We start from the raw sequence: 21,010 nt of genomic DNA, 5'->3' as shown, positions 1-21,010 counted from the left end.
ATCACCAGTCCAACAGTCAGTGCGTCGGAACTGAAAGTTTTAAAACTTATTTTTTTTTGTATCAGTTGGTTTATTAAAAAGTTATTCAAGAAAAGTTGACCTTAGAAGAATTCGTCTATAAGTTTTATGTTACTTTAGATCGTATAGGTCCTTACGTTTATATGTATTTATGCGATCATGGCTTTCAAATTTTTGCTTTTGAACGTTCCAGGTGCATCCAGAAAAGTGCGTCGGAAGTACGAAGTGTTATTTCATTATACAGCAAAAAATATTTTTCAATTTTCATTTATTTGCATATTTAGCCGGGCTACATATTCTAGAGGTGGCGTGAATCAGATGTGGATGCTAAAAAATTCCAAAGATCTTTTAGAGTACATAAAATCTAAGTCTCTTTCATCTTGCAAAAGCATTAAAACATTTGACTTTTCTACACTTTACACAAGTATTCCCCATTCCAAACTTAAAGACAAATTGAAAAAGTTGGTCCTGCTTTGTTTCATAAAAAAGAATGGTATCTTGTTTTAGGGAGGGATAAATCGTACTCCGATTCAAACAAAAAATTCTCTGAAACTGACATTATCAAGATGCTTGATTTCTTGATTGACAACATATTTGTTACGTTTGGAGGACGTGTTTTTAATCTTACAATCGGCATTCCTATGGTAACCAACTGTGCTCCTCTTCTTGTCGATTTGTTCCTTTATTCATATGAGGCTGACTTCATACAGGAACTTCTTAGGAAGAAAGAAAAGAAGCTAGCAGTATCCTTTAACTTTACTTTCCGCTAGAAAGACGATGTTTTCTCACTAAATAACTCAATATTTGGTGACTATGTTGAACGCATCTATCCCATCGAACTTGAGATAAAGGATACAACAGATACAGTTTAGTCTCATATCTTGACTTACATCTAGAAATTGACAATGAGGGCCGGTTGAAAACAAAACTTTACGACAAAAGGGATGATTTCAGCTTCCCAATTGTTGAACCATGTAGCAACATTCCAGCAGCGCCTGCATACGGAGTATATACATCTCCCAGTTGATACGATATTCCAGGGCTTGCATTTCTTATCATGATGTCCTTGATAGAGGGGTTGCTGCTCACAAGGAAGCTATTAAACCAAGAGTTCCAAGTGGTGAAGTTGAAGTCATCCCTTCGTAAGTTTTACGGACGCCATCACGAGTTGGTTGATCGTAATGTAATATCCGTTTCACAGATGATAGCGGATGTTCCAATTGTCGTAACTGCAATCCAATCCCCCTTTCCCCGAATGTGACCTACCGAATTAGACTTATTACCTGGTTTGTAATATTGTTCTATTGTTGTCTTTGTAACCGGACAGCATGAGCTACGGGTGCAACATGTGGAGCAGGATCTGCTTACCCTTCCGGAGCACCCGATATCACCCCCTGTTTTAGGTGGGGTTCGTGTTGCTCAGTCTTTAGTTTTCTATGTTGTGTTTTGTGTACTATTGTTTGTCTGTTGGTCTTTTTCTTTTTAGCCATGGCGTTGTCAGTTTATTTTTGACTTATGAGTTTGAATGCATCTTTGGTATCTTTCGCCTCTCTTTTAGTTAACCTTTCATAATTTTTTTTCAGTAGTATTGGAATTTGTAATTATTATATGTAACTATTTTCAGTAACTCCATTTACTGAACAAACACAACTAAAAATAAACTATGCACCCTAAAAATCTGCCTATCACAATTGAAAATAAGCCTCTCTATGCTCACAGAAAGGTCGAGTGTTGCACATAAAGATAACGATTACTGCAGAAAGAACCAAACATTGTTCTATTGTTGTCTGTGTTACCGGACAGCATGATTTTTATTAGAGAATCGCATTGTCATAATGAGAGTCATGCTCTACGGGAGAATCAAATACATCCCAAAATACTAAAAACGTAACTTTGATCAATTACCTTAAACGCAAAAACATAATGGAGTTAATGTTTAAAAGAACATTGCATACTTTCTTTTTTATGCTTATACATACAACTGTTTGTAAGGTTATACGAGCCAGTTTGTGTTAATTCTCAACTCATACTTTTACATTCGATAAATCTGAGTGTAAACCATCCAAAGTAACTGTTACAAATATTTTGGCATCATATTATTGGTAGGACTAGCTTACATATGATCAAAAACAATAAGGAGTTATTAGTTTTTCTTTTCGGTAGTGCAATACTAACTGTGTCAGTACAAATGTTTTTTTTAGATAGTTAACATTTAATGTTATTGCAAAACCTTCGCTCAATCAAACTCAACACGATTACATGATATTTATAAGCATCTGATGCTAAGCTGTTTGAATGATGTTAATAAGTATTTCTTATATAAACATAAGGAGATGAGGTATGATTGCCAATGAGACAACTATCCACCAAAGTTCAAATAAAGTGGATGTAAGCAAATTTTATGCATGTCTCACATTACTTATTTCTTAGAAAACCCCTCTATCATCTATTTGACAGTCAAAACTGCTCCTACTAATTCTAACTTGAACCATAATAGATATAGGCATTTTGAAGGAACAAAAAGTATGAAAATCGACACTACTTTTCCTTTTCCATTTTGTTATTTATTTTTTGTTATTTTATATTATATTTGACACGCATTTTTCGGTTTCATATTTATTCTTTTCATTTTGTCAACAGTTATTTGCGTCAGCGTCGACTGTGAATGAGCCTTGTTGTTATTTTATTTGACTGATTGGAAGGAAAACAAATACATTCATGTCATCTGAACTCTGATGAATAGTTGTCTCATTGGCAATCATACCACATCTCCTTATGTTTATACTAAGTCGACGAGGAATAGTAGGATAGTATAAAGCCTATTAAACAATTGAACATTATGGTTTTCTGATGTATACATATAAAGAAATCCTAGGACTAGAACCGTAATTATAAAAATATGCATCATCGTCAAATCACAGTGTCCATTACATATAAGTAATGACCACAAGCTATAAAGCAAATTAAATATAATCACGAGAATATTATATGCGATAAATGCCTGTTTAAAATATCATTTAGATCTAATAAAATATCATGAAGACACAAATCATTGAGCACCAAAATTACTAATCAGCAGAACTATCACTGGATTCATCCTCCATATTTTCTTTTCCAATCTTCTTGGCTTTGTTGGAATGTTCTGAGGAATCATGGATAAGACCCTGATTTGATATTTTGATATTTTGATCATCGGAATCAGATATATGTTCGTGACTGCTGGACAGGGAAGGGTCTTCGGAAGTCGTTGTAGGGTTCAAAGTTGTCTTTAGAATTTCTGTGAGTTGCTGAATGTCATTTGTGTTCTGTGTTTCTGAATCGGGTTGCATGTGCACTGCAGATTCCAAAGCTTCATCGACAATTTTATGGGAAAGTTCGGCCGCATACTTCTCTTCTGGATGGATTATTTTCGGTATATCGGTTTTGGAATTAGATACGGTATCACTCTTATCATCTCCGTTCACTTCACCTTTTGATTGTAATTCATGTACGGGGAATTCTTCCGTTTCATTTTCCTGTTTTTCTTTCGTTATTTCACTTTCAATCGACTTCCGATCTGTTTTATCCTGATTTCCAAGACTACTTTGACTAGTACATTTACTGGGACTTTTCTCTGACGTCTGTAGAGAGCCACAACTTCGGTTTATATCATTTATTTTTGGGGTTTGCAAGGAGACTCTACTTCCCTCTCCCGTGTTATCTTTTTGTGATCTAGATATAGAAACGGCACTTCCGCTTACATCGTGAACTGAAGCAGTTTCCTCTACTTCTTTTTCTTTGGTTTGAAATTCTTCACTTTCTTCTCTTTGTTCAATTTTTTGTCTATTTTCATCGTTTCCTTTCAGACTTTGGGATTTTAGAAATGAAACAAAATTTCTGTCCTCGTCTTCGTCATTTTCGTCGTTGTTTTTTGGTTCGCTGTCGCCATCATCGTGTTTCGTTTCAGTGGCATCGTTTTCGGCAGTTGTACTCTGCCTATTAGCTGTACTATTTTCACCCTGTTCCTTCTCCTGACTGTAGTCACCCTCTTTATCGAGATCATCCTGACTACTAGACTTGTGCAGATAATTGATAATTTCCTGTCTCCAAGGAACTGGATTTTTGTCCTTCTCTGTACTTGATATCCTATCAAAAGTAAAAAGCTTCAGGTTCAATTTATGGGAATATATTGCACAACAAAATGAATTCTATTCTACAACAGCTTTCTCGTTTTCAGCTACAATGCTAATGTTTATAAAAAAACATATTTCAGTTATATATAGAAAGAGTTGGTTTACGAAACAGAGAATGAAGAGGGATGAAGCTTGAAGAGTGTAAGAGCAACTTCTTTGTCCACTTATTCGATGACAAAAAAAAAAACGGAAAAACTAAAATACGATCCATGATTTTGTACAACATAATGAAAGATTAATTAATACAAATGTAACTGACAATGTGTAAATATAATGTTACCATCGATCTGCAGTTTCAAATATCCATTTCATGGCATCGTTCATATTTAGGACCTCAAATGACTGAATCAGTTGTAAAAATGTTTTAAACATATCGCCTATCTTTTCTCTGGCAGCCACGAACATCTGAAAAGCATAAACAGATTGTCGTAGATGAAAATTGTGATTAATACTTTGAGAAATATCAAGTGACAGGTAGTACGTGAGAGTGTATAAGCTTACTGCTATTGTCAAATATGTGACTTGTAGGTCCAATAGGTCGAGTATTACATTGACTACAAACTTTGTAATTGTGTTATGTTCATTACAACATATTCGCAAGTCATTACAATAAACAAATTACTAAATTGAATTTACTTCATATTTCAATATTTACAATGTAATTTTGAAATTTTCGACGAGGATTTAAAATCGTTGATTAAAATGCAGAAGTTCCCAATACTATGTCATATTATTATGTTTCGAAAATAAATATTTCCAGAATGAAACAACAGTTGCGATGCATAATATACTTCTACTTTGGCTAATTAAAGTATTGTTGAAGATAAAGAGCCTTACAAAGTAAAATTAAAAAAATAACAAAGTTAACAGATTCTCAGATTTTCAGTATTTTCACAATATCTTTTACATTTCAAGACATAACTAACAACTAAAAATACAGGCAAAGTTCTTTTTTAACAGTCACAGTGTTTACGTTCGTTATTTCCATTGAAATATAAAAAAAATTTCAAAGATTTATTAATGTTGAGATTACCCGTAATAGTTGATGGTCTGTGTTGGTTATAAGAGCATCGTTGAAGATTTTGTCATTTTCTGGTCTTGACAATCCCATCTGTAATCCTACTTGATTTATGTTTCCATCGTTACCAAACTTATCGATTAGTAACACAAATATCTGGTCAGATACTGGCGAGGGTTGTTCTGTAATATAAATTTACATGTTTTTAAATTTCAATAGTTATGTAAAAAATGGTTAATTGAGGGTTTCAAATGTTTACCGCTACACTGATGGAAACCAGTTTAATTAGTGACCCTTTTCGTTTAAGGTCTTCATGGAGTTGTTTTTATTGGACTTAAGTTTCTTATTGCCTCTTTGGTATCTTGATCACACTACCTTTTTATTTAACCACACATTTTAAGATAACCGTGTACTAGTTGTTCTTAATTTTATTTGTTTCCTACATTCCTATGTTCTTATGCAAGGCTGATTCGAATAGTTGTGTTTTATACAACTTACCAACATCTGATGACTGCAGCGATGGTCCTGTTAACTTAATCTGTGCCCAATTATAAAACCTATCTTGTCGGTCTTCATTCTTTTCTAACCTGTAATATTTAAATACAAATTGAATATAGAATCAAAGAGCAAAGGAATTTTAAGTCCTCAATTAAACGAGGCTTTCAAAAGTTTTAATCTGTTCTCTCATTAAACTTCCAACAATAAGATTTGCAAATAAAAATATTGAAATGGTAACTTACCATATTTCTAGTTCTTTCTGTATTTGTTGAACCAAATCCTCTCTTTTAGTTCTTTGCAGGGCTGAGACAAGGTCGTCAACTCCGTAATCTACTCTATGTTTACTAGTATCTCTCCATAGTTGTAAAACCTATTCAACGGAAATAGTACGTAATTGGCAAAACAGCACATTTTTACAAGACAATTTGTGTAGATGTTAAATGAATCCAATATATAAATGTAAGAAAGCTGCAAATATAGACATAGTTTTTAGATGATGTTTCGTCAAAGATTTTTGGGAAAAAACAGCATTTTTTGTTGAAAAGGGCGGATTATGAGGATAGCGTTTTATTTCTTATACAATTTGCGGAGTAAAAACGACGATAGTTCAAGATTTCTTAGTGTAAAAGCTTTCAAATTTGTGAATAAAGGTATCAGTTAGACAGCGACTAAAGGAAACAAATAGCCATGAATACATCTAGAGGGCAACTTAAGTCTTCCATAATATACTGGAATGTGTTCTTTGATGCTGAAACAATTCATACTAAAAACGGGAAAAATGGGAAAATTCTTTTTTTCCCCATGTTTTCTACTGGAAAAAAACTTTGAGACTTGATGATATTAGTAATAATGTATTTCTAGGAAGGCTTCAAAAATGCATATCTAAAAAAAATTAGATGGAAAATGAACCTATTCTCTGAAACTGATTGATTTGAGAAACAAGTCTTATATATATGTAATGATACTAAAGTCAGAAATAAACAAATGGAACTTCGACAAATGGTGCAAATACGAGGGTAGGATGAGTGGTGTGTTTTTTTTTTTGCTTCAGTGTTCGTATGTTAATATTTGTTCAGTTTATTTTTGTAATTGGTTTTATGTAGTTTCATTTATGCAGTGGGTCATTCTTTTTTACTCTATTCATTATCTGCTCTTATTTAATATACTATAGTTTCCTCACCTTGAATCTTTTGTCAGGATCAGAAAGTTTACTATTTGTTCGGAAATTCTCCACAGTACGAAACGACAAGCCTAAAAGAACTGCTACTTTGATCCATTCGTTCTCAAGATTTTTAGAAAGTTGTCGTAACAAACTGTCTGTAGTGAAACCTGAATTTAACACAAAAAATAACTTGTAATTTCCAGTAATGGACTTTTGTTTGCAGAAGAAAATCGCATTGTTTTACACTTCTCCAAACATCGTGTTCTATAATTTTTAAGTAATTCAACCAATTTGAACTCTTCAACTTATGTTAACAAGCTTATGTTTCAATCTAATGTATTGTTATAAATACATGATATTGCCGTTTTTAGATAAAAACAAGGAGATGTGGTATGATTGTCAGACCAAAAAACGCAGATGTTTGTAACCATAGGTCACCATGCGGCCTTCAACAATGAGAAAAACCCACACCAATATAACGCAGAAACAAAATCACAAATATCATATTAAGCAAAAAAAGTATAATGCAAAAAACTGGGGGAATAGGGAATAACAAATTTACGATGTTTATTTAACCACGGGTAAACATGAATCACACAAAGACATTCATTATAAGATTCTGTAAGTATGTAAGAAATTTACGTGTATTAATAAAATGAGTTTTTGTAAATATTTAATGTTTACATGTATCACTTCATCATTACCTACCTGGAAAGGTTTCATCGTTAACAGGTTCTAAATCTTCAACGAATGGTGTTCCTGTCAATCGGAATGACATTGATACTAAACCCTCCTCTTCCTCTTTCCCGTCTTCTGTATCTTTTACTTCGTAAATATCAACCGAGGCCGCGTTAAAAGCATTACAGTCTGACATAGTCACTTGGAATTGTTGACAGTTTTCTCTTTTGGGATGAAATTCAAGTCTTGTTTTGGGGAAGCCAGACACAGTCTTAACATTACCACTAAGTCTTAACATATATTTGGTGCCTGGAATACTTTCAAACTCCCCCGAGTAACTTGGCTTCTGATCTAAGTAGTTTTTGTTTATCCAGAAATTCATTCTGTCGTCTTTTTTCCTCTTAGTTGTACATTCAATAATAACGTGGTATACAGTTTCACCTACTGGTTTCACCAATACTAAGAAGACGGTAAAAGTTTTTCGCTGTGATGCCCTCCTACACAGTTCTGATGTTTCTCTTATTACTGTTTCTTTTGATTTGTTCCTTTTTGCTTCACTAGCCACATATCTAATGACAATGATAAAAAAGTATAAACGTCATTTCCGAAGAATATGAAAAAGATGTAGGATTGAATTAAGAAAATAAACAAAACACACTGAATTTTTATTTTATGTTATCTTGTACTGATTGGTTTCTGTCAAATTGAATTGTACTCCAGATTCCCGGTAATCATCACCTACAGGGGAGTGCTATCTGAGGAAATGGTTGACTGTTGTTTTCCAACATGACTAAGATATACTAGTATCATACTTCAACTAAATGGTTTGTCCATTAACATTCTACTGTATTTACTAGCACTATATTGCAATACTATGGGAGGAAACGCCAATCAGCTGGTATTTCTATTTGTTCACCTTACACTATGATTCAGTTAAAGTGTCTCGATACTATAATCTCCAGTATTAGATGCATGCACACTGATGGTGGTGAAAGGGGTCATGTGTAGAACATATTATTTTACGATTGAAAGGTATATTTCAACTATTTGCAAGTAACATGACGAATGAGGGTCCTTCTTTTTTTAAACTTTTTTTATTCGAGCGTCACTGATATAAGTCTTTTGTAGACGAAACGCCCGTCTGGCGTACGAAATACTTAAAACACTTTACCGTTTATACTGAAAATAAATTATCGGATTCGTCTTTAATAGTTTTTCATTTTGATAAAACGGGTACCGGATGGGTTGTGTTTATATACCCAGAATCTGCCTATCTGACATAAATCAAATTACCTGAATACATAAAATCTTAAACTTTCTCAAGTATTTAATGCTAATACTTGGTTGTGGAAGAATATTCATTTCACATTTGAGTCAGATGTCTTTGCTCGATTCAAGACTATTTATTTTCTAAAATATAAATCGGATAGTTGAATGCACTTTTGCTTATAACATTGAAACTCACATAGAAAAATGTTCAACTGGTATATTCACACAACCTCTAGTGGTCTTTGGATTGACACTGATAACTTCCCAATGGTCCATATCTTGCTTTTCACCGAAGTCTTGATCTAAGAAGTATTCTGGATCAACATCAGCTCCCAGGAGGTACAGATCGCCATCATTCTCATAGTCCTGAGGCAGCGGAACACGGAGGTTGACTGTCTTGCGAGGTTGTTCTATCTTGTCATGGGTCAGATCATAGAAATGTCCAATAGATATTATAGAATCGATATGCTGAGGGTGGTAAACAGGAGTCGGGATAACCTTCAAAACAAAAGCTTTGTTTAAACTTGGGAAAACAATAAAGATCTTTGAGAGAGAAAACAGAGTAAGACCAGTAATCACCTGAGTGTGAAGGCAGGAAAGACTTTGTTAATATAAAGATAGAAAGATAATGTGGTTATTTCTATAATTGACAATTAGACAACTATCCACCGGAGATGTAAGCAACTATAAGTCATCGTACGGCCTTCAACAATGAGTAAAACCCACACAGCGTAGTCAGCTAAAAAAGGCACCAACATTAAAAAATGTAGAATAATTCAGACGAGAAAAATCGACGGCCTGAATTATGCTCAAAACATTAAATGAAAACAATAATGACAGACAGCAAACCACCGAGTTATCGGCTACTGACTGGGTACATGCACATACACAATGGGGCGAGGTTAAACATGTTTGCGAGCGCTCAAACCTCAATTAAATCGAGCGTAGAGCTAAACATTTAAAGCGCGGTTATCATTTTTATTTTGCTTCTAATTTTAGTCGGTATTGCATCTTTTTTTAGACAGAACCAAAAGTTGTTTAAACCTAATAAGATTTATGAACAATTTCTTCATATTACTACCTTTTCTTTCTCTCTAAAAGTCATCTAAGATTATAATAATTTACAAATCAAATAAGATTTGATTCGCCAGGGGAGGCAACTTTTGTAAAAATGTTCGATATTGTGGAAAATACGAAATGCTTGCAAATACTTTTTGAATTTTTTTTTTGTGTTTGAAAGTGGTTGAATGGTACGCCTTCCCCTAAAATATATATAAAATACCGAAAAGTAGGACTCATATTTCTCTTAAACAAGTAAATAGACTTATTTTTTTTCAAATTAGATTTTAAAAGGCTAATTCATTCACAACTATTTTAGTAATATTGAAAAAACATATTATAGTGTATCAACAGGGGCGTGTTTTTTTGTTCTTCGGTAGTGAGCCAGAAGAGGTCCATTTTCAACTATTTTAGTAATATTGAAAAAACATATTATAGTGTATCAACAGGGGCGTGTTTTTTTGTTCTTCGGTAGTGAGCCAGAAGAGGTCCATTTCTGTTTTTTTTTTTTTGCATTGGGAAGATCTTCTGGATCTCTTCACCCTCTTTCTTTTAAATAGGTAGTTTAGACGGCAGAGGCACATAACAAACATGGCGTCGCTTAGTCTAAATGACATTAATAAATTTATGAATGCAGATATAATAGAATGTAAGCTGTGTGATGAACGTTTTTATGGTATGGCAGCCTTAGTAGGACATCCCTGTAGGAACAATAGGCTGGATGAATATAAGAACTACACGGACAATAACAGTAAAGGGACGACTATTCGATATTCTGGGGAGGGGGAGGGGGCAGGAGGATTTTTTGCGGATTTATTATTCATTTAAATCTGTCGCTAATCACGCCTATTTTGTCAGCTCTTACCTGACCATCATATTCATATTTAAAATCCTCTTGTCTCCCACCCCACCCAAAACAAAAATATCAAATGGGTTTTACCTTATTTAACACAAGTTTAATCAAGTTTGATTGATCGTTGATTTCTTATTTTAAACGTCCAATGACAAATATTTCATGCATGTGCAGGAAAACACGAGTTTCAAAGTCAGGTATATAATATGAAAATAAGGAGATGTAGTATTATTGCCAATTAGGCAACTATCCACCCAAGTTCAAATCAAGTGGATGTAAGCAATTATAGGCAACCGTACGGCCTTCAATAATGACAAAAACACACACCGTATAGTTGGCTATAAAAGGCACCGACATGAAAAATGTGAAACAATTTAAACAAAAAACTAACGGCCTAATTATATATAATAAAACAGTTTACAAAAAATCAAATATGAGTCGACAGAACTACAGGCTCCTGATTTAGGACAGGCACATAAATGAATATGTCAGGGTTAAACATGTTTGTGAGCGCTCACCCCTCTCCTAAACTGGAACAAAAGATCGGTACAAGACACAAAAACAACTAACATTAAGACAATAGACACAAAGAACCGAAATAAGAGTATTTGCAGTTAAGGAAAGTTTGTTCAAAGCTAAATACAAGTAACACTGAAATAAATCTTGTTCTCCCAGACTAAAGTATCAATCAGTACACAACCAACGGATTTAGTCATAAACAGTCTGAGAAACACCGTGACCTTGTATACCTTGTGGTGGTCTGGAGGTTTTGCAATTGAAATAATAGTTAGGCAAACATATTTTGAGAACTCTGCGATATCTTTTATATACAAAAATTATCCAGTTTAGTTACTTCAAAATTGTTTGATAGACAAAATGTCCTTTTCGAGCATATACCAGAAAAACATTGACAAATTTTTGTACAGTTTTAAGATTATTACTGAAAATCAAATGGTCGGAGCTTTAAGCCAGATTTGTTTACCAAAATTGAGTTAGGAAAGCATAAAGAAAAAATGTGACGAATACATCGATTTCTTCCAAATAATTTACTTTGTTTTTTCACTTATTGCATAATTACATCAATACAAAAAGTTAAATAGAGCACATTATTACAGCCATGTCTACCGACTGAATTGACGTATGTTAATTTTCTAATAAATCATCGTAAACTTTATTTATGTCACCCAACATAAAAAATAAAATAAAATCTGCTATATCCGACGGAAAATTGATTTTTTGCTCTATTGCTTCTACAGAATATCTCCAGAAGAGGTCCAGATTCATTTCTTTGGACTCTTCACCAGAAGACATTCTGGAGATGTACAGAAGAGACCAATAAAACACTCCCCAGTACTAGTGTCTATTTACCTAAATTGGCCATACCAAGGTCAGTATATTTATATCCTTCAGACATATAACTAATGTAAAAGGACCTACGGACTAACACGCATACATACAACAAAAATATATGGGCCACACGCAATCAATTATGGACCCACTAAAATCATGTTCATATTAGTTAAACTATAAAGTTAATAAAACAAAACTTTTCGATTATTATGTACCCAATTTGGTACTTGATTATCTCCCCCTCCCCATTTAATATTAGGGACAAACTATGAATAAAAAATAAAACACTAGGATTTTTTATGAGAATAGAAAAAGTGAGAAAATTAGAAAAAAAACACCAAAAAAACACAAGGTTACACAATAATATGAAATTTACTTTCGTATGTAAATAAATCTCAAAAAGGGGAGGGTATACAATAACAAAACATACATTTACATACTTATTTACATTTTTCATGTTATACACGTCAATAGATAATATTTCACAACATAAAAGTTTCACTTTGTTATGAAATATCAAAATCCAATTAAGTAACCATCTGTTCTATAGATAAGTTATTAGATAATGTTGTCGATGGGAGCCTGACATTCCTTTACACTTCCTCACAGGTATAAATAGACAGGTAAACAAATCATTTCTTCATGAATGAATTACTTCAATATATAATATTACTCGTACACAGTAGTTTGTCAACATGAAACCTTATCAGGTTTATGGTAAGTAAAGATTATCTATATTAACTACACTATTATATATAAGTGCACATTAAGTTAACATAACAACATTTTAATGGAAACGAAATGCAAATGTTTTTAAAGAAGAAATCTCAATTCAAACATATTACTATAACTGGGTTAGTCTGACAAGAAAATTTTCATTCATTAACCTTGTATATCAATCATACCATCAGAAGTCCATGTCCCTAGTAATGGACTTCTGATACCATCCACCCTTCAGAAATTTATATGTGTAACAAACAACCCTTGATAAAAGATAACCCTATTTGACTGAATTTTATCTTTAGTGCAGCTACCAATATCTTTTTTCTAAAACATTTATTTTAAATTATTCTTTACCTTTCTTTAATTTCTACGTTAGCTCAGGTACATTATCATATGGAGGGGAATATCCGCCATAATTATACATGTCTTAATTTGTAAAATGCAATTTCTTAATTTGTAACATGCAATTTCTTAATTTGTAACATGTAATTTCTTAATTTGTAACAAGGATTTTTCCATCCGTTACATGAATTTTTACAATTCTTGATTTGTGAAATGTAACTTTTTAATGTGTAAATGCCGGCAATTTCTTAATTTGTCAACGTATTTTCTTCGTTCGTTAAATAAAATTGTTCATTTCTTAATTTGTGAAACGTAATTTCTTTGTTTGAGTCACGTTTTCGGAGAATGTGCCAGTCAATGAGAAGTTCCGTTTCTCAAGGAAAACTACAAGTTACAAATCAAGAAGTTTTACAAATCAAGAATGAAATAGTTCCACAATATTCCGCACGAGGTCGCTGTGGTTCCATGTCAACTCGTACCTTAGCCAACTTGTACTCAACCAACTTGTACCCAATATTTACCAACTCGTACTTCTGCCAACTCGTACTTTTACCAACTCGTACTTCTACCAACTCGTATCCAATATTTAATTATTAATAAGCATTAAAGTTTTCAAGTTCTTTTATATAATATACAAAATACATTAAAGTACAACTTTATTGATTGGTAATCTGATGCAATTTGTTTTCAAATCAAAAATATCTAAAGTTAGTCATTCGACCTTAGAAGTAATTGATTTTATGAAATTGTTTAAACGATAATTTATTTCATATACATGTTGAATAATTATAATCATACAATGTTCTTATCAGTGATCATTGTAGTCTGTGGCCGGGGTCGTGGAGGGTCCGGGGGTTGAACCCCCCCTATTTTTTTGACAACTAATGATTTTGTATGGGGACATAGGGTTGGAACCCCCCTTTTTATATGACTTGCATGTGTTTAAACCCCCTTTTAAAAATGGTTGGATTCGCGCGTGATTAGTGAATAATAGGCTAGGACCTACAAAAATAGAATGGGGTTGTTTAAATGAAAAGTAAACATAGAAGGGTTCATGAAAACACAGATTTCGGAATAAATGCTGCACCAAAGTCCGAGTTTTACTTATTAACTTTGTAAAAGCCAAGCTGTGGGAGGGAGGATAAGGGCGAAATGTATGATCTTACATTTATGTATCTAAATAAATGTAAATGTAAAAACTTGTGGACTATATTTTATTCCTGTGCTAGATTTATCGCTTTAAAAAGGCCTTTATAATTATATAAACTAACTAGAAAAATCTTGTTGAACACATGTTCAACGCAAAAATCAGTAAACAATATTCTTCTCTCTTATTCTATGGAGCTTTTTTTACTGATTTTTTTACTGATTTTTGCGTTGAACATGTGTTCAAAAAGATATTTCTAGTAAGTTTATATATGAGGGCATTTCGAATCTTTTTGAAGCGATAAATCCAGCACAGGAATTAAACATGGTCCAAAAACATAAATATAATCGTCTGGTAGGTTTAAATTATCTACGTCAGTTAACATCGTTTCAACAATAAGATATCATGTCCAAGCAAAATGTCAAAGAAATCCGGACAAAGCAGTCTTTTCTTCAGCCCACAACAATTCAAGATACAAAACGTTAAGCTATCGTTGTTCAATTTATATTCACTATTTACAGTTCCATTATACTGATCAATTTCTTTTTATACGGGCCCCTATCTGCCAGAAGTCGGTGGAGCATTTGCGTTCGTCGGATGAGGGGACAGCCCCTGTCGCTGTCTTTTTGTAGGTGGGTTATAACTAGATCCTTTTGGGGTCGTGTCATGATTTGTTGACGAAGAGCTGGTACGCTCTGTCCTAGATTCGTATAATACAGTGCCAGGAATATAGAGCTGATTGTCTAAGACGAATGATTAACTTTAAATATTTCTGATTTGAAACAAATTGCATCAGATTACCAATCAATAAAGTTGTACTTTGTTTTATTTGTAGGTTTCTAAATCATATAAAAGAACATAACAACTTCAATGCATATAAATAATAAGATATTGGGTACGAGTTGGTAGAAATATGTGTTGGTTGAGTACGAGTTGGCTAAGGTACGAGTTGACATGGATCCACAGCGACCTCGTGCGGAATATTTTGGAACTATTTCATTCTTGATTTGTAAAACTTCTTGATTTGTAAAACTTCTTGATTTGTAACTTGTTGATCTTTAACTTAATTGTTGTTTTTCTTGAGAAACGGAACTTCTCATTGGCTGGCAGCGGTAACAATAACAATGACAAAAAAATACATGTTACAAATTAAGAAAATACATTTTACAAATTGAGAAATTGCATGTTACAAATTAAGAAATTGCATTTTACAAATTAAGACATGTATAATTATGGCGGATATTCCCTGCCATATTATCAGACATACTACTGCTTTTATTCAACATTGTGTAAACTTGATTGTCGTAAGCGTTCTGCATTGGATAATGTCTGACATAATATGTAATTCAAACTCAATATATCCAGGGTGAATCTTAACTTATGATGCCGATAATATCAGTTATGAAGTAAATTTTCCTTTTATTAGGCTAAGATGTCAATTTCCGGTATTGTTATCTTCGATTAGTGAAATATTTGTTGAAACAATCAAATATTGAGAAAAAGGTATTTGAAAAATGTGAATAAGAAAAAAAAAAATAGCCAATATATCAAAGAAACAGCTAGAAACACCATTTTTGTTCAATGAAAAAAAAATAAGAATTGTTCAAAATGTTCAATAAAAACAAAATCTATACCCAACGTCTTTGTCGATCATGTATTCTAGCACAATTTCAATGTATATTTAAACTGAGTTAAAGTAACCTATCTAATGTTACATTATTTAAGCCACATATATCACATACCTCTAGTGATACTTTACCCTTTGGGTCATCGAACGTGTTTTCCAAAATAGAAATCTTAATAAACTTGTCCACAGACGATGACAGTTCTGCTCCAGATCGACCAATCTGAAAGGTCTCCTTTCTAGGGAAGGCTATTAGATTGAAGGACCTGACATGTGTTATATCTACCTCTGTAGTACAAATCCATTTCAAACGACCAGGCGTCCTCTAAAATAAAACAAAATGTAATACCTCATTACTGTCCTGATAAGTTTGTCTCGCTCTTCTTTTGATAAGAATTGATAACTCTTCTTTCCCCTCCTCTTTTGACAAGTTTCCCCCCTTTTCTTTTGACAAGTTTTCCCCCTCTTCTTTTGACAAGTCTTTCCCCACTTCTTTTGACAATTTTTCCTCTCTTCTGTTGACAAGTTTTGTCACTTCATATTTTGACAGTATTTTGTCTTCCTCGTTGACAAGTATTCTAACCTCACCTTTTTACAAGTATTTTTTCATCTTTTGACAAGTATTCTTTAAATGTATTATTATCTCGTCCTGTTATTCCAGTAGACCTTTTTCATTCGTGCAAGTATTCTTACCTACTTATTTTTGCTCATCTTCTGACAAATATTCATACCTTATGTTTAAACAAGTATTTTTTCTTCATCATTCAAAACTATATATCTTTTGACATTTATTTTAACCTTCCACACTTATTCGACTAGCATTCTTACCTAATCTTCTGACATGTATGTTACTTTACTCATCATTTAACCAGCCTTCTTTCAACATCATTTGATAAGCATTCTTTTCTCATATTCATCCCTTTCCATGCATTCTCTAATAAGTAATCTTACCTCATCTTTTAAACGTTTTATATCAAGTTGCCTCATGCTTTCTTTTATTGTTGGACAAGTGTCGGTTTTCATAAAAATATCTTCAAAAGGATCCGGGAAATCATATAGAGGTACTTCTAGTAAAACTTTAGCTTTTGTGCTTGTCTCAGATGTAAGGAACTCAAATGTATCACTGATAAGAAGCTCTTTCTGATAAGGTTTCAATACCGGATGGCAGAATTCTGGACGAACACGGCGACATATGAAACTAAGGGATTTTAATGGAAATGTAGTCGGTGTATGTACTGTAAGATCCGCTTTCTCTAACCAATATGTCTTATTGGGTTCTAATTCAATACACTGTATATGTATATCTCTGTAATAAAAAAAAATGTATGTACTATAGTATATACATAAAATGCCTAGAAAATGAACACAAAAGAGTAGATCTTATTCTTTACTTCCTCCCCGATCGGAGCTGGAACCTCTACTTTTTCACTTCTAGCTTCTACGGCAACACCGCCTAGCATTGCGCAGACGCCTTTCGTTTCGGGAGGTGTTAACTTCTCATAGGTATTAAAAAAGGACGACTAATCAAAACACACGAAAAAATTGAAAAGATAAGCAACGGCTTGATTTATACTAAGATGATAAACTAAAAACAAATATGAAAGACAGCAACCAGCAACACCCACTGAAATTCAGAATTACAGGGTACTAACTTGGGACAGACACATAAAGAATGTGGCGGGTTTAAGCATGTTTGTCAACGTTCGATCCTCCATTTTCCTTTGACAACACCACATACGAACAATCTCTTAAAATCAGTTGGAAAGGTCCTGACTCCTGAGATCTACACGAAGCACACAACAAATACCAAAGAAATTCAAAAAACTTACAGTTACTGAAAGCGATTTCTAGGCCAATTAATAAAAAGTATTTACCAGGATAAAAGTATACATTCAATGGATGTAAAAATACCATAAACAGTCTGAGAAAAGCTGGACCTTGTGTAATGCTAAAATAAAAGTACACAGTCCGTCGACCCCATGTACATTGTAGGACCATACGTTTTTATAACTGTAGTATAGCAATACATATTTAGTTATGTTTTAATTTATTAAAAACAAAATCAATGTTGTTATTACCGATTAAGACAATATTTAAAAGATTGTACAACAGCGCTAAATTGATAACCTTACGAATAAGTTTATGTGAAGGATATTTTTTCTGAAAGGAATTGATGCATTTTCCAGGGAGTTAACTTCTGAAGCAATGATAGTTTTTGTATATATGATAATTCGCATCATTTTGCTATGATTCCCTCCAACCCCCCACAAAAGAGTTTTGTTACTTTTTAGAAAAAAAAAACCAAATTATATTGTGTCAACCTGTGTTTCATATTGCTTTGACCTATACGATGCTCAATTATTGAAAACAAAAAACAAGAATTATTCTATATTTTGTGAATAGCTTACAAATATCTTGAGTATATATCATAATAATTTTTTCAAATTATTGAATAAATTTGGTAAGCATTCTTCTATTTGAACACTGATAAGATCATTGATATTGTGGAAAACTCACCCATTTTTTACTCCAAGTAATGTATATTCAGAATCTTTCAAAATTTGCTGTACCTCTGGATTATTTGCAGATTTCAAAGGCGTAAAACCTTTCTAGAAAGACAGATACGAAGAGATGAACAAATAATATGTATACCTAAACAAAAGCGGTGTAGTTATTCAAAAACAATTTATGGCGTCATCCATTTGTCCCCGATTTATCAAGTTTTCTTCCCTCTTCCTCTTTACCAAATTTGATGTATTCGTTTTGTGCCATCGCAAAGTTGGTAAATTTAAATTACAATTCATTTATAGTGAATTCATTGGATTTAAGTCCCCCAATTATATCAAATTAAAAAAATTTCCTTGTTCCGGTATAAAGCATATTACTGAAAGATTGGTCAAAGTACATGTGGATATTTTCATTGACAAGTAAATATAATTTATAATTTATTTTTTAAGCTAGCTAATATTCATTAATTTCAGAAAAAAAATTCCATACTAATAATTTACAATTTGAAATCAAAAGTGATGTCCATAGTTTTAGACCCTGGAACTAACTTATCAATAAGCTCACCTTATTTTTCTCGAAAGCGTTAGCGCCACAGAATACCAGAGTATCGACAGCATTTAGTTTGTTCCGATCAGCAGCATAGTGTAATGGAGCACAATCATTCTACAATTTAAAAGATAAACTTTAATCTTTCCTCTATTTTACCATTATACTGTTTTAAGGATAACAAACTACATTGTAACTAGTCGCTGCATTGAAGACCTGTTGGTGACCTTCTGCTGTTGTCTGTTCTATGGTCGGGTTGTTGTCTCTTTGACACATTCCCCATTTCCATTCTCAATTTTATTTGGTTATTATTCTAAGGTATTTAAACGTTTTTGGACTATAAACAAAAAATGGATTTTTTTAAACTTTGCAATAACAACTAATACATGTATTGAATTAAAACAAAATATGTAAAGAAACTGTTTTGATATGAATAAAATAAATTATGATGTACACGTCGAAAAGAAAACAACACCGTTAGATCCTTAGACTGTATCGGCGCTTGGTAGACTAACAACCTTGTGATCTTACTTACGACATCCTAAGACTATTGATGCTTGGTAGACTAACAACATTCTGTACTTACGACATCCTTAGACTGTATCGATGCTTAGTAGGCTAACACCATTCTTTAATTACGACATCCTTAGACTATTGATGCTTGGTAGGCTAACAACATTCTGTACTTACGACATCCTTAGACTGTATCGATGCTTAGTAGGCTAACACCATTCTTTAATTACGACATCCTTAGATTATTGATGCTTGGTTGACTAACAACATTCTGTACTTACGACATCCTTAGACTGTATCGATGCTTGGTAGGATAACACCATTCTTTAATTACGACATCCTTAGACTATTGATGCTTGGTAGACTAACAACATTCTGTACTTACGACATCCTTAGACTGTATCGATGCTTGGTAGGCTAACAACATTGTGTACTTACGACATCCTTAGACTGTATCGATGCTTAGTAGGCTAACAACATTCTTTAATTACGACATCCTTAGACTATTGATGCTTGGTAGACTAACAACATTCTGTACTTACGACATCTTTAGACTGTATCGATGCTTAGTAGGCTAACACCATTCTTTAATTACGACATCCTTAGACTATTGATGCTTGGTTGACTAACAACATTCTGTACTTACGACATCTTTAGACTGTATCGATGCTTGGTAGGCTAACCACATTATGTACTTGCAACATCCTTAGACTATTGATGCTTGGTAGGCTAACAACATTTTGTACTTACGACATTCTTCGACTATTGATGCTTGATAGTCTAACAATATTCTGTACTTAAGACATCTTTAGATTGTATTGATGATTGATAGGCTAACAACTTTCTTTACTTACGACATCTTTGGACTGTTTTGATGTTTGATAGGCTAACAACCTTCTGTACTTACGACATACTTAGACTACTGATGCTTGGTAGGCTAACCACATATTGTATTTACGACATCCTTAGACCATTGATGCTTGGTAGACTATAACAACATTCTGTACTTACGACATCCTTAGACTGTTTCGTTGCTTGATAGGCTAACAACATTCTGTACTTACGACATCTTTAGACTGTATCGGCGCTTGGTAGACTAACAACCTTGTGATCTTACTTACGACATCCTAAGACTATTGATGCTTGGTAGACTAACAACATTCTGTACTTACGACATCCTTAGACTGTATCGATGCTTAGTAGGCTAACACCATTCTTTAATTACGACATCCTTAGACTATTGATGCTTGGTAGGCTAACAACATTCTGTACTTACGACATCCTTAGACTGTATCGATGCTTAGTAGGCTAACACCATTCTTTAATTACGACATCCTTAGATTATTGATGCTTGGTTGACTAACAACATTCTGTACTTACGACATCCTTAGACTGTATCGATGCTTGGTAGGATAACACCATTCTTTAATTACGACATCCTTAGACTATTGATGCTTGGTAGACTAACAACATTCTGTACTTACGACATCCTTAGACTGTATCGATGCTTGGTAGGCTAACAACATTGTG

At 33.3% G+C, this 21,010-nt stretch overlaps 2 protein-coding genes across 6 annotated transcripts in view; one reads left to right on the top strand and one right to left on the bottom strand.

The window, feature by feature from the left end:
• Positions 1-1,790: 1,790 nt before the first annotated feature.
• LOC127732460 (uncharacterized) overlaps positions 1,791-21,010 on the bottom strand; it is a 34,470-nt gene continuing 15,250 nt past the window's right edge. For 4 of the 5 annotated variants that reach the window (XM_052241502.1, XM_052241509.1, XM_052241517.1 and 1 more), the window contains 12 exons: positions 18,986-19,084; positions 18,431-18,522; positions 16,865-17,219; positions 16,032-16,238; positions 9,012-9,313; positions 7,577-8,115; positions 6,887-7,035; positions 5,949-6,076; positions 5,707-5,795; positions 5,224-5,390; positions 4,471-4,595; positions 1,791-4,143 (listed from right to left, as the gene is read on the bottom strand). In XM_052241502.1, the coding sequence (XP_052097462.1) occupies positions 3,087-4,143; positions 4,471-4,595; positions 5,224-5,390; positions 5,707-5,795; positions 5,949-6,076; positions 6,887-7,035; positions 7,577-8,115; positions 9,012-9,313; positions 16,032-16,238; positions 16,865-17,219; positions 18,431-18,522; positions 18,986-19,084 (3,309 nt within the window). In that variant the 3' untranslated portion in view covers positions 1,791-3,086. Of the gene's footprint in view, positions 4,144-4,470; positions 4,596-5,223; positions 5,391-5,706; positions 5,796-5,948; positions 6,077-6,886; positions 7,036-7,576; positions 8,116-9,011; positions 9,314-16,031; positions 16,239-16,864; positions 17,220-18,430; positions 18,523-18,985; positions 19,085-20,126; positions 20,207-21,010 lie in introns of those variants that run through there. The other variant, XM_052241523.1, reaches the window with a different exon arrangement.
• Positions 12,753-21,010, top strand: part of LOC127732451 (uncharacterized) — a 61,721-nt gene continuing 53,463 nt past the window's right edge. The window contains exon 1 of the mRNA XM_052241497.1: positions 12,753-12,794. The gene's annotated coding sequence lies outside the window, so the exon portion shown is untranslated. The remainder of the gene's footprint in view (positions 12,795-21,010) is intronic.

Source organism: Mytilus californianus, unplaced genomic scaffold (assembly GCF_021869535.1).
Source record: "Mytilus californianus isolate M0D057914Y unplaced genomic scaffold, xbMytCali1.0.p SCAF_1, whole genome shotgun sequence".
In the NCBI taxonomy this organism is placed as follows: Eukaryota; Metazoa; Mollusca; class Bivalvia; order Mytilida; family Mytilidae; genus Mytilus; species Mytilus californianus.
The sequence above is the reverse complement of the archived record's forward strand: the minus strand, read 5'-3'. Positions and strand labels throughout refer to the sequence as shown.